This window comes from Protopterus annectens, chromosome 2.part1 (genome assembly GCF_019279795.1).
Source record: "Protopterus annectens isolate FY-2018-M chromosome 2.part1, PAN1.0, whole genome shotgun sequence".
NCBI lineage: Eukaryota > Metazoa > Chordata > Ceratodontiformes > Protopteridae > Protopterus > Protopterus annectens.
Window position 1 is genome coordinate 1,701,343,384 of NC_056729.1, and position 13,927 is coordinate 1,701,357,310.

Below are 13,927 nucleotides of genomic sequence, written 5' to 3' on the forward strand. Positions count from 1 at the left end.
CCCATCTAAACTGACACCAGAAAAGATAGATAGTTCAGTGCCCCTTTTAAAGGAAGGAAGATGCCATGTGTTAGCCACCTGCTAGTTGGAATGAGATACTGATTAGGCATTCTACAATAGACTCTACATATTCTCTTCATTTTAGCAGGAGACCCAGATACCTCATCATTTTGCCACCTTACCACCAGAAAGGAAGGAAGACTATAAGGTGTTGGACAGGGTGGAGAAGTCATTTTTTTCTATGCTGTTTTGTGGCTTACAGCCTTCACCTGTTTGGCTGCCAAGATGCAGCTCAGTTGAGTAATTCGGGTACTACTAGAGCTTTTAGACCTTGGTAAGTGTGGGGTAAAGGAAGTGGTGCTCTGGACTGTGTCTGTAACTTTCATAGTGAGATACCATGTCGTAATTTTAACTGTACAGATATTCTGGCTGTGACAGCTGGCTTAGGCATTTGCATGTGCAGGATGGTGTATCACGTTTCCTTACTGAAAGAATTTGACAGTCAAACGTGGATGCCACATGTCTGAGGAATAAGTCCTCGTAGGACTTGGCAGATGACATCTTGAAAAAAAAAGATGTATACGAATAACCCTCAAACCTCCATTTACTTTAAAAAAAAAAAAATGTTTAAAATAAGCATTCACCAGTGCATATCATCTGTGTCATCAAACATGTACACACATACAAAAGCATTTTCTTTTCAAGGGGGTAAGTACTCTGCACCCCCACACACCTGCATTTGTTTATGTATGTTAATTGTGAGATCTAGTTACCTTGGGATGAAGAATTAATATCCCTACCCCTCCCACCCCAGAGATCCGGAATCTTGCTAAATTCAGTTCAGACTTGCTAAATTCAGTTCAGACTTTCTGACAACACAGATGTGTATGAAAGCATTTGATAATTCCGATTAAATCAAAACACTATATAATGCATAGGAAGACTCCCTTAAAAGGAAAAAAGGCATCTCTGATACAGCTGAACTTCATTCATTTCCTTGGCGTCCCTCATCCTCCTCTAGGTCTAGTCAGCATCCCATTTTATGTCCTTGCAGGGCATGGATGGCCCTCAAATATAATATAGTTTTGCTTTCGTGGTGGTGCACTCGCCAAGTCTCTGAAAATGATGACTGATTGTCCTGACTATTGTGTAGGATAGGGAAATCCTCTAATTTGGAAGACCAGTAGATACTTGACATGATCATGGTCAACCATATCAGAGTTTCTTAGAGCTCTTAGATCCCATTCCTACAAATGGTTCTTTGATGGTTTGAGTCATCGCCACAAATCATTTTCAGCAGGACTGAACTCCACTTCTCATAGTTGCTCTCCTACATTTGGGGCACACAAAAGGTTGTGCTACCAGCTCTTTTTGATGCTGAAGGGAATTGAAAGCTTTGCCCTGACCTGGACCTCAACAAATTCAACAAGCACATCTGCTATATTACTACATCAAATTTCAGATGACATCCTAAGGGTTGTATATCTTCTGTCACAGATAGCTTAGATGTTATTGATAGTCATAATGGATTCATTTTGGCACATCTTTGTAGTCTGTACAGAAGGTTACTTTGTTTTGCTTTGTGTGAGTACACTTTTCAGTATAAAGTGCTGCCATTTGGCCATCACCCACACCTGCTAGTTATTGTGGAGAGACCATGCAGGAGAAGGGACTCCTTACCTCTTCCCCTATGTGAATGACTGGCTCCTATTGACTCCACTGAGAGACTTTACTCTCTGGTAGTTTCCCTGGAATGAATGCTTCCAATTCTTTAGGTTCTTGGCAGGCGAGGTAACCATAAACTGGAAGGAGTCCTTTCTTATTCTTTCTCAGAAGGTTGTCTTCAACCGTGTAAAGCTGTTTTCCTATCTACCAAGAGGGCCCAGGAGATTGGTTTGGTGTCTAGGCTGAGGACACAGTGGAGAATGTGTACCTCATCCCCGCGTGTCTTCTGGACCTTATGACTGTCATGATCTTCATGGTGCCTTTCACATTTATGAAGATGTTGGCATGGGTATGGACTGCAAAATGTTAATGTATGGACTGCAAAATGTTAACGTATGGACTGCAAAATGTTAATGCACTGCATGTGTGAAGCAGTGATGAAAGTAATGAACAGTTTGAATAGGTTTAGTGCTACTTTTGATTCCTTGTTGTAGGAAAAACAAATTATTTCTTTTTCCTGCTCCTTAAACTCTAAACAAAATGGCCCTTGCACAGTTTTCTGAAACACAGTTGCCTGTAATATCTCAGATTTGAAAGTGGAACCTGATATATGACACATTTGCACTTAATATAATTCATGTGCTTGTACTAATATGTATATTAAGAGTTGAAACCTTTAGTTGCCCCTTTCTTATCTAAGATAGTAAACTAAAGTGCCAATATCGATAACGGTTTTCAAGGTTAGATTAGAAATACCTGCTGGTAAATGTCCTGTATGCCCAAAATATCACTTTCTAATGAGCTAATTAAATTTTTTAGAAGCTACATGCTGTAATATGAAATAAAGGTGGAATCATCACGATCGCAGACATGGTTATTCCTGTCAGTATAAATACCACCCTGAGTGTTCCACAAGAAAGGCTCATGGGCCAGGTGGGTACGGTATGTAGATAATATTGGTAATAAGAGTTTCTAGCCTCTACCAGGGATTTCTGTGTTGCAAGAACTTTGTTGTCAGTCCTCGTGAAAGAAGTGTAAAGCCCTTCACAAACTAAACTGGCTAGAACTCCCCAATTACATTACCTACATCCAACTTGCTCATGCCCACAAACTCATCTTCCATTCATCTCTCTGTCCCTCTCTTGTCTCATCACTTAATAGGCACCTATCCAACAGACTCCTGAGAACTAATTACCAAAACCTGATTGAACTACACAAGCCTGCTCGTCCACCAGACAAACAACTTCTATCCTTTTCCTTAGCACGGCTTTGGAACTCCTTGCCACCTCTCATCCGCACCACCAGTAACCACTCTACCTTTAAAATCTTACTTCATTCCCACCTTACATCCCTCTGGGAATGTTCCTGCTCTCACCCTACATAACTATCCTCTACACTATACCCTGCTTCCAATTCCTCCTCCAGCTTGATCTCCTTTTTCTTATTATACTTACCTCTCCCCTTTCCCCTTTCTTCCCGCCCTTTCTTCACCCCTCTTAACCACTTCTTCTCACTATATCCTCTTCTTCAATTCATACTTAACCTCTGTCTATCCACTAGAACTACAATATGATACCTATACGAACCTCCTTTACCTCTTCATCTAGATTTTTCCGTGATTTTTATATATACTTATTCTTATGTTTATTTTTTCTTTATTCTTCTGTAAACTGTATGCTGTATTACTCATTTGTTATAATGCTTAAATTGTTTAAATTGTTTAATATTCTTATGGAGCTTTTATCCCCGGGACTCCATTGAAAACAGGCTTTTCCAAGCCTAATGGACTATCCCGGTAAACAAACTGTAAAATAAATAAATAATAAAAATAAGTGCGGTCATCTAGGTGCTCACTGCTTCTCTTTTCAGCAAGCACTACTGTCTCCTGGGTGAGCTCCTGTGGTCAGATTGACCCTAACAGTTTGGATCAAAAAGCTGGACAGTGTAGACATCATAGAATAAAAATTACGAAAACCCTTAGTGATATGAAGGAAAAGTGGAGCCCAGAGAATATGTAACAGTAATGAAATTTCCACATCAGCAGAACCAGCAGCAAAAAGTCCAATATTAAGTGTTTTATTAACATCCACTTTTCGTTCAAAAAAACTGAACTTCTTCAGACAAACATCAAAAGGTAACAAATGTAAAAAAACTCCTTAAATACACAATTAACAACACATGGTACATTTGAATGGACCAACCAACTGGTTAAAACTCGCTGATCTCAAATCTTCTTTAAGTGCTACTGCATACAAAAGTCAGATCTTTACAAATTGTGTTTTAAAATCAAACAACTGACCCAAAATAAAATGAAAATTATCATTGAAAATGTGTCTAAACATAACGTTACTGAGGTCCAGACTAAAAGGTATGGGGGTGTTTATAAACCTATTTTACAAAGCAGTTTGTTCACAAGTTGTCCACTAGAACATTCACCCCCAGTCATGCCTGAAGCCTTTGTAGACAACAAGAAAGTAGACACTTCTATTTCTTTCATCACTAATTATAGTGCTGAGACTCACTTAATCAAGGAGGTGTTTGTCAAGAACTGGAGTATTTTCTGGTGTGATGATGCCTTACAAGCCAGGTTTGGTACTTTGCCTAGTTTTATATACAGGAGGGGTGATAACCTCAAACGGATACTAGAAACAAAAAAGGACACTCGTGTTAGAGTAGAGGGCACTTTCAAATGTGAGAGTTGCAACATGTGCAGGCACATTGCCACTGGTTCGAGATTCAAAATTGCTGGGTCTTCTTTCTCTACTGTTGGTAGATTCAACTGTAAATCTCGATCGGTTGTTTATTTAGCTTGCTGCCAGTCTTGCCCAGTGTTTTATGTGGGCAAGACTGACAGAGGTTTTAACGAAAGAATCTATGAGCATTTATATTGTATCAGGAAAAACAAGTGTGAAAACGCTTTGGCGAAACATGTTAATGACCACCCTCAGCATAGTTTTACTTTTAGGGTGTTAGGACAGGTTCCCTTTGACATCAGGGGGGGTCCTTTCCAACTATTATTAGAGCGCCTAGAAGTGATTTGGCAGCTGAAACTCTGTTCATATAGACCCCCAGGTCTTAATGACAGAGTGAGTTTAGCTTGCATTTTGAAACTCAGAAGTATGCAGAGGTAATTTTATTATTATTATTTTTTATTTTAATTTTTCATTTATGACTCATTTTTTATGTTTTACTTCTTACTTTTCGTTATCAAATTGGTTTCATTTATTATGTTTCGTTTTTCTTGGTTTTAAACATTTCATGTTTAGACACATTTTCATTGATAATTTTCATTTTATTTTGGTCAGTTGTTTGATTTTAAAACACAATTTGTAAAGATCTGACTTTTGTATGCAGTAGCACTTTAAGAAGCTTTGAGATCAGCTTTTTCCCACATATTGATGTCAGCGAGTTTTAACCAGTTCGTTGGTCCATTCAAATGTACCATGTGTTGTCAATTGTGTATTTAAGGAGTTTTTTTACATTTGTTACCTTTTGATGTTTGTCTGAAGTTGTTCAGTTTTTTTGAACGAAAAGTGGATGTTAATAAAACACTTAATATTGGACTCTTTGCTGCTGGTTCTGCTGACGTGGATTTTGTTCTATTCATCTCAGTTTGTTTCAACTTTTGTTGCTTCAGTAATGAAATTTCCATTAGATAAAGACCCTGGTGGTCATTAGCCTAGTATAAACCTATGTTGAAAATTGAGCTTAGGTGATGATGCTTGCATGCATGTGTATTTGTTTGAAAATCTAGGTTTGTAAATGTCTATATAATGAAGCAATGTTTACTATATTGCTTGAAGTTTACAATATTTTTCATGATTATCAGTTAAAAAAAAATCAAATGTGATTTTCAGACTTATCCAGTGCTCAAATAAGTAGATATGATTAATTAGAGAAGTAAATTTCCTGTTTTAATCTGCTGTTTGATGTTTTATGAACTTATGATGTCAGTGCCAGTATTGAATACTATTAGCTGTACCCTGGGCATTTACAAATTTATGTTTTTATGTAATCAGTTGAATTTCAAGCCTGAAGAAGGGTCGTAATGTGAGACCAAAATGTTACTGTGCTTATTAAAGAATTTGCACACCGATAACAGAGTATGTTGTGTTGCTGTTTTATACATTTCATCTGCACTGGATCCTAGAGTAATACCATAAGGATTCTTTATGAAACATGATATTTTATATTTTGTTTATAACAACAAAATTTTCTGTTTAGTTTTTTGCATCGGCATGATGAAGCTTTCTCCACGGAACCACTGAAGAACAGTGGCAGAGGAACACCTCTTGGATTTTACCATGTACAGAATGTAAGTGAACTGATCCTATTGTTTGCATGTGTATTCTTTTTTAAACCAGGAGATTGTTTTCCCCTGACATAGGAAGTATGGAAAGAAAAGTTTTAACTAAAATTCTGTGTTTAGGCATTGTTGATTGATAGTTTTATAACTTCTGCAGAGAGTGGATTGAAACAACTGAGGGTCTGCTCTTCTGTCCCAGGAGTGTGCAAAGGGTCTGCCACTGTCTTTGTGACTCCATGATTGAAATTGACGGCCTTCAAAGTGCATTAATAATTCACAGCTAAACTAGTAAGATGACACACAAACAGTACTCTACCACCTAGCTAAATATATATACACTGCTGCAGTCCATTTAAAATGCCAACTGAAGCATCACCTTTCTGCACATGCACCATCCCTGATTAAACTGGTGCTAATGCAGCTCTATGAATTTGTGCCATAACTTTCTCATGCACAAAACTTAATGTACTATTATCACAGCTATACCCTCCTCTATCATCTCATCTCATCTCATCTCATTTATCTTCCTTGTGCCTCCTCTCCTCCTTCCTGTCTTTGGGCTGCTCTAACTCTGTATCTTTTTTTCCTGTGTCCTTGATTTTGAACAAGTCTTTATAATAACAAATGTTCTGGCATAAAACCCTGACAGTCTGTGTGTACTGATGATATTGCACTGAATGCACCTGTCTGTATTTAAAAAGTCCATATACAAACCATGTGTAATCAAAACTGTTTGTAAGTGATGTAATTGATGTCAAGGATGTCTGAATAATAAAATTGTTGCTCATGAATGAAACTGACAGTAAATGATGAAACAATGCAAATGTTGTGTCCATGAAGTCTATAATGGAGCTTTTCTTTGTGGGCTTCCATTGAAAAAAAAAAAGCACTGCTCAGTTGTTCTGATAAACAAATGCCAATAAAAACAACAAACTCACACCATTCTGTAGTCATTTATTTACTTATTGTAGCCAGAGGTATTTTCTGATCAACAGTGCCAGACATACATTTTTCCACACTGTACTTTTCAGGCCTACCTCCTCCCCCTCTTTTGTTGATACAGTGGCTTGGTATTTCTCTGTCATCATTGCATGTGAGAGAAGCTGATGGGTAGGGACTAATAATAGAGACAATGTGCTTTCCAGTAAAGAAGATGTTTCTTTTCTACCTATCTTTTTCCACCCTTATCCCATAGGTTCATAGGTTGGTACTAGGGTATCAGCCTTAGGGCCTATAAAAGCCTAGCCATAACAATTCCCTGGATATTTCTTCCTACAATATTTACTTTCCTGGACCCCTGTCTAGCAGGGCGACTGACGTGATCCCCAGGGTGAATTGCCCGTCTCCCATCCAATCGTCAAGGTTCCTTTTGAAGAGGGCCAATGAGGCACTCTGCTTGACATGTATGGGCAGTCTATTCCAGAGTATGGGGAGTCTCTGGGTCAGGAACCTATCCCTACAGCATGTTTTGTTCATTGTGATGACAAGGTTTAGATCCCTGGAGCGTGTGGCTCTGACGGATTGGGATTTCTTTAAGTGGATCATGTCCAACAGCTCAGGGTTTTTTCATGGCCTTGTATGTTAAGCAGAGATCGCCTCTGAGTAGATGATATGCCACAGAGTATAGCTGGCATTTTTTTAGATGGTCAGCATAGGGCATCTGCTTTAGGCCTGTGATTCTTTTAGTGAGGTACTTCTGCGGCCTTTCCAGCTGTTGCAGATGTCTTGAGAGGTACATACCAAATGGGGCATTGTACTCTATAATGGGTCTAATGAGGGATGAGTACAGTGGGATAATGACCTCCCTTTTTCTGGATGAAAAGCCCAAGACTTGCTATGTGGTCATTCAGTGAATGCATAAGGAGATTTTTATATTGATTGTTGTTAACGACCCACACAGTGAAGGCTCATCTGGATGTGCTGAGCTAGAATGTAGTATTAAGCTTCATGTCTGTCACAATGCCAGTCATTTCTTCATAATGGTCCTATCATGAAATTCCTCTTGATCTTTTTTTATGCATCCCTACTTGAGTTGAAAAAGAACTCGAGTGAGCTCACCTATTTAAATGAACATTCTTCTCCATGGAGTGCATTTGTCTTTGTTAACTTTTTCTTCTAAAAAAAGACAGCTCTTTATTTTGGAAACTGAGAAATCCGGAATTAACTGTATATTATTTCTTGCTGGTTTAAAATTCCTTAGTTTGGCTTGTACCATACTGATTGAATGTAAGGAAATGAGGCCTGATTCCAATTTTAGAATCTGTATTTTATGCCAGGATATAGACTTGAATGTGCTAGTGTGGGATTGCACATCTTCAGGGGTGTTGCCTTTCTGGAATAATTCATCTTTTAATGTGGGATTATGAAGTTTGTTTTCCTTTTCATTAGCCAGTGATTTGAAAATTAGATTAATGTCTTGAGCGGACAGACGGCATGTATTCCAGTGTGACCTGCAGCTGGCCGATGTTCATGGCAGAAGCTGTATCTTGTTTTGAGTTCAACAACTAGTCTTTTAACTTATTCTTTAGTACCAGTTGTGGTATATGGTCAAGTTTACTCTGGGGCATGTGTCAAGCTGCCTCAAACTAGCAGGTATAGCTCTATATACAAAAATAATTTCCTCACTGTGACATCACAGATCCTTTCCTTACAGTGGTATCACTCTGATCGACTCTTGCTGAAGTGTTTTGGTGTCCACACCAAAAACTGTTGATGACTGTAACAGTCTTACAGATAAAGTAGTAGTGTTACAAATGTTGAGGTAATTCAAAAAGTAATGGGAAAGAAATAAGTTATTATGTGGGGGAGGAAAAAGAGGTCAGTATTTAAGAAGGTATCATGAAACAAAGAAATCAACAGCTGGGTAAAGCAGTCATTAATTCTTATCAAAATGTTTGTTTTTAGATTTCAGATTTGCATTTTTATGATTAGTCATGCAGCTTATGGTTTACCTTAATATTTTGTTGACATTGACAGGCCCTCTTCTGTTCTGTCATCCTTGTTTTCATTGTACTTATATAGAGGATTTTAGACTGCCATCAGAATCATCTAGTATTGTATTCTTTAGGAAGGCGTCTAACCTGTAGAATTACCACATTGAGAGTACACCCCTGAGAGTTAACCCAGTTGTTAGGCATTTGGGAACGTATGTGGAAAACTATCTTTTGGCCAACATGTGTCAACCATTGTAAGAAATCCCTTCTATATTCTGCAGCTTATAAACAAAAGGATTATGTCTAGATCTAGAAATGTCATTGTCCCCATTTACTCGACCCTTAGTAGGTCAATCATTGAGTATAATGCCTTTTTTGGCATGTATCTGTCCAGACACATACAGTAAGTGGAACACTCACAGCGATACTTTATTTAAAGGATACAAGGCCTAAACAGTATGTCCTACATGGACTGATTCAAAGCCCTGACACTATACACTGAATCCTACAAACTGTTAAAGAGGTGACCTGTGACCTCTATCTGGCTTACAGGGCAACTTGTATTTTCTTTTCATATGTACTTCAGGTCGCAGATTGTAGTTATGTCTCAGTGCACCTCTGAATGTAAAATTCCCTAATTTCGTGCTGCTGTTCAGGTTTCTGTCATCTGCTGATTACTGTTGAAGAAGCTGGGGGCAGTTTTTTGAGAAGTGCCTTGTCCACTAGCATGGTTTAACGAGTTTGATTGGGTGGGGGGATGGCAAGGAGTAAACATTTGTAAGGACAGCTTCAGGAGAGGTGTGGGGGTGTCTACTGTTAAAGAAGATCAACCGTAGGCATTGAATATGTAAAGCAAATAAAGATTGAGTGTTGACAAAGGCAAAATATTTTTATTATGTGAGGGGAGGAGAAGGACATGGGGACCTGCCCAAGATGCAAGGGTCACAACCATGATGTCATCAATACAAGTGAAAGGGAGGTAGGGAAAGTGTCAGCCATAAAAATGAGTATGAGCTCCATGTTAGAAGCTTCATTTAAAATGTGTTAGCGAGGGCAGCAGAACTGGTGCAAAGCCGTAGGTGCAAACATGATTTTATCATTAGAAGTAGAAGGGAGTTTTATTTTTACAAGTAGTTTTATTTTTACAAGTGGAAGAAGCTTCTCTGCTAGATATGAACATAATCTTAACATTCCTACTGTTGTGTCTGTGTACCTTGCCCTAGGTGTGTAGCCTAGGGGTAGCCACTGCTTTAGATCTGGATGTGACATGACTGAATTCAAAGTTTTCTGACCAGCTCCTATGATTAAACTGTAATCAGGGAAAGGAATTGCAGATGTCTATTTGACCACAATTCCCCAGGTAGTTTCATGTTTCTTTATGTGACAGTTACTTTCCTCATTTAGTGAGTTGAAGTAAAGTCATTTTTACTCACGCAGAATATTACTATCAAGTTATGGAAGGCTTTGGTTTTGTTCAGGTTATTTCCTCCCTGATTAAACAGTGAGGACAATGAGGACACTTACTGGAATTGCTTGATATTCCAGCTGTCTAGGGTCACCTTAGACTTTGTGCTGGAGCCACTTTGTTAATAAGATCACTACCTGATTCCTTTCATTCCAGTTCATCCCTCAATATGATCACCTGGAAATGATCACATTTATGGATTTGCATGGTGGTATAGGCTGTCCTCTGATGTCTGTTTGAACAGCTCCTTACCAGCTGGTGATGGTATATAATAAGGCCACCAGTCATGTCTTGGTCAGGTAGCAGCTGTTCACTTATGTCCACAGGATACAGAAGTGCTGACTTGATTAGGAACTTTGTGACTGTGCACAGATTGGACAGCAGCTGGTATAAAAGTAGGGGCATAGGGATTGTCTTTAGGGCAAGCTTGAACTAGATGGCCATCATTCAGTTTTACAAGCACAGCTGTCATGTAAAAAGCAAAGTTCTTGTTCTGTGAGATGTCTACAGTTTCATATCAATTGGCAGTGCTCTTAGATGGTCAGAGGGCTGTGCAGTTCTGCTTACCTGAACAAAGGAAGGCTGTTTTACCTTGAAATGTGCAGACTGTTGATTAGTTTTTTTTTTTTTTTTTTACTTTAAAGTTGCTTTATTAGACTTGAAACTCTGTGTGATGGCCTTGCATGGGAACCTCTTCAGTGCTGTTAGGAAGTTTACCTTACCTAATTGTGAGGTGCAGTTGGTTATGGTTCTTGATGTTCATTCTGTTGTATATGAAATGGACCCTGTGCATACCAGTAAGGCTTTTGCCTGCATGCTGGATCTCAGTCCACAAATTTTCCAGATCATGTGGTTTTGTTTGTCTGTCTAATAACTATGCAAATGAACTAGTCCTGGGACCATTTTCAGCCATGACCTAGATTAATGTTAGGCATGACATATACTGTCATACAAGTGCACAGGCAATGTACAGAGTGTATAAGCAGCCGCAAGGTTCTAGGCATATATATGTATGCCTGTCACCTATCAAAAATCCTGTGTAAATGCAGAAAGTGCAGAATCTAATTCACTGAAGCAGTTAATAATAGACTGTGTAGTAAAGGAGATTCAGCAGAAGATTAGAATAGAACTAGGCCAAAAACGTTTTTTCAAGGCTGAAGAGGGGGAAAGGTAAAATATGTTTAAAGTGCAACAAGACATTAAGTTTATAATGTTTAGAAGATTTTTTTAATGGTCTACTTTGTATTTCCACCAACCAGTTTACTGATGCTTGACTGCCCAACCACAGTCTCAACTCCAATTTACCCTCACAGTATGACCGTCTTGTTAATAGATGAATAACCAATTTGGGGTAGTTGTAATGGCGACTACAAAAAATAAGTGCTTATTTTCAACTGTTTTCTGCACTTCTGATTAACTAAAACAATATTTGCTGCATATCTGTTTAAACTGTGCAACTGTTTTTTAGGCTTAGTAAATTCAGTCCTTACCTCTGTTCTGATCAGTCTCCTTTTTGTTTCTCTGTTTATTCTGTTCACTTTTCTTGTGCTGTACTTGAAAAACACTAGCATAGAGCTGAATATCTATTACTGTTTGTGACCTTTGGAGCTTGTTGTACAATCTTTTGTCTAGAGAAGCCTAGCTGTTTCAACGTGGGAGGGGAATTCAGTCTGGTCTGATTTGGCTAGAGTTACTACTACAGGGCTCTTTTTTTTTTTGATTGGATAATTTGGCAGTTTCCTGTTTCTCTGGCTCAAATAGCCAGTGTTTAAACCAGTTTGTACTTATTTGCTCAAAGCTGCTGTGCGACTACAAAAGAAAAGTGCTTATTTTCAGTTACTTTCTGCACTTCTGATTAACTAAAACAGTATTTGCTGCATATGTTTAAACTGTGCAACTGTTTTTAGGCTTAGCGAACTCAGTCCTTACCTCTGTTCTTATCTTGTATCCCACCTAGCCACCCAACTGTTGTGACACTTAAGTTGCCCGCCTCTACTATAAATGTGATATTGGACACTGCCCCAGTCCCATTACATCAGCTCATTCTACTGAGTACAGTGAGATCAGTTGTGAAGGCCCACACCTTTGGCTTCTTAACCTTGAATTATCCTCTTTCTCCTCACGTTCTACTTAAAAAATATATATTGTGACTTTTGCTGCTTCATTTTCCTCCTTATGATTAGGTGTTCAGCTGCTTTTAGTTTGCCGCATTTGTTGTTGCTTATTGGTAGCCTTATTAAATTGATGACAGTATTGTACTGAATTGCTGCTTTATTTGATCTGCTTTTTACTGTCGTAACTGTAAGTTAATTTATCACGTGCATTGTTTTAAAGCAGTGTACTGTATAACTGCATTTCATTACTGTTTAACTGTATTTCATTGGTATTTACTGCAATTCATTACTGTTTAACTGCATTTTACTGCATTTCATTACTGTTTTACTGTATTTTTCATACTGTGACTTCTGTTTTTGTCTGTAAGCAGTTAATCTGTGCTTTTTTGTGAGTCTTAATATGTTCTTAGCCCTTAAATTGAGTAGCATAGTCTAGATACAGGTTTGCTGCACTGTGTGTGAGGTATTCTTGCTACAAATATTTCCTTAGTAGCACTTGTGTGTTCACCTAGTAGTACTACTCTTAGACCTTCCATTCTTTACCCTCTTAGCTTTCTCTGGCCTCTCTCCCTCAGTTTGTGACAAATTTGGATGGACAGTTTCCTATGTTTTCTCTTGCCAGTCTGGTTGATATGGACATCCTGAGACAGTGTAGCAACTGCCTCATGTACATGGACAGCCCTCTACTACTACTACTACCACCTAGGAACACAGTTTGTGAGAGATGCAGTTACATTAAGAACCTAGAGTCTATGCTCTCTACCTCACAAGCCAGTATATCTGACACTGAGAAGCATATCAACACAAACACCACCCACACCTACACAACACACACCCACATATGCAAAGGTCCTCAACAAAAACACCCAAACAAAAGAGACCTCCAAGGCAAAAACACACGCAAACTCCACTGCCCACCACACCACACATAGTTGACACACCTGTCTCACAGCCATTATGTCCAAAACATAAACCTAACGTATTAGTCATTGGAGACTCCATTGTGAGACACACAGATGGTGCCCTTCACCAGGCTGGATAAGGAGAAAGTCATAGTTAGTTGATTGTCAGGTGCCAGAATCCATCATGTCACCCATGCAGTCAAGTCTCTCAACAGCAGGTACTGTTATGACTCTGTCATAGTCTATGTTGGCGTGAATGACTTGCCTCCATGGACTGTATGAAGAGAGACATGATCAAGCTGGCTGAATGTGTTCCAGGCAGATATGTTCCTTACCTTAAGCAGCATTCTACTATCACCCAGAATGATGCTTCAATACAATCAGAAAATGATTGACTTTAACAACTGGCTTAGTTTCTGGTTTCGTTCCAAGGGGATCCAGTAACTGACAGCCTGGGAAGATATGACTGAAAAACCACGATGCTTTTCCAGAGATGGCCTGCTTCTGTCTTGCTTGGGCTTCAGGCTCTTGCCTCCCCCATA

The 13,927-nt window shown here is 38.8% G+C and overlaps 1 protein-coding gene across 1 annotated transcript in view; it reads left to right on the plus strand.

Annotated features, from left to right (window-relative positions):
• KIF1B (kinesin family member 1B) overlaps nucleotides 1-13,927 on the plus strand; it is a gene marked incomplete in the record, with an annotated part of 2,363,676 nt that overhangs the window by 1,600,790 nt on the left and 748,959 nt on the right. Inside the window, 1 exon segment of the mRNA XM_044063146.1 lies at nucleotides 5,890-5,980. Within this exon segment, the coding sequence (XP_043919081.1) occupies nucleotides 5,890-5,980 (91 nt within the window).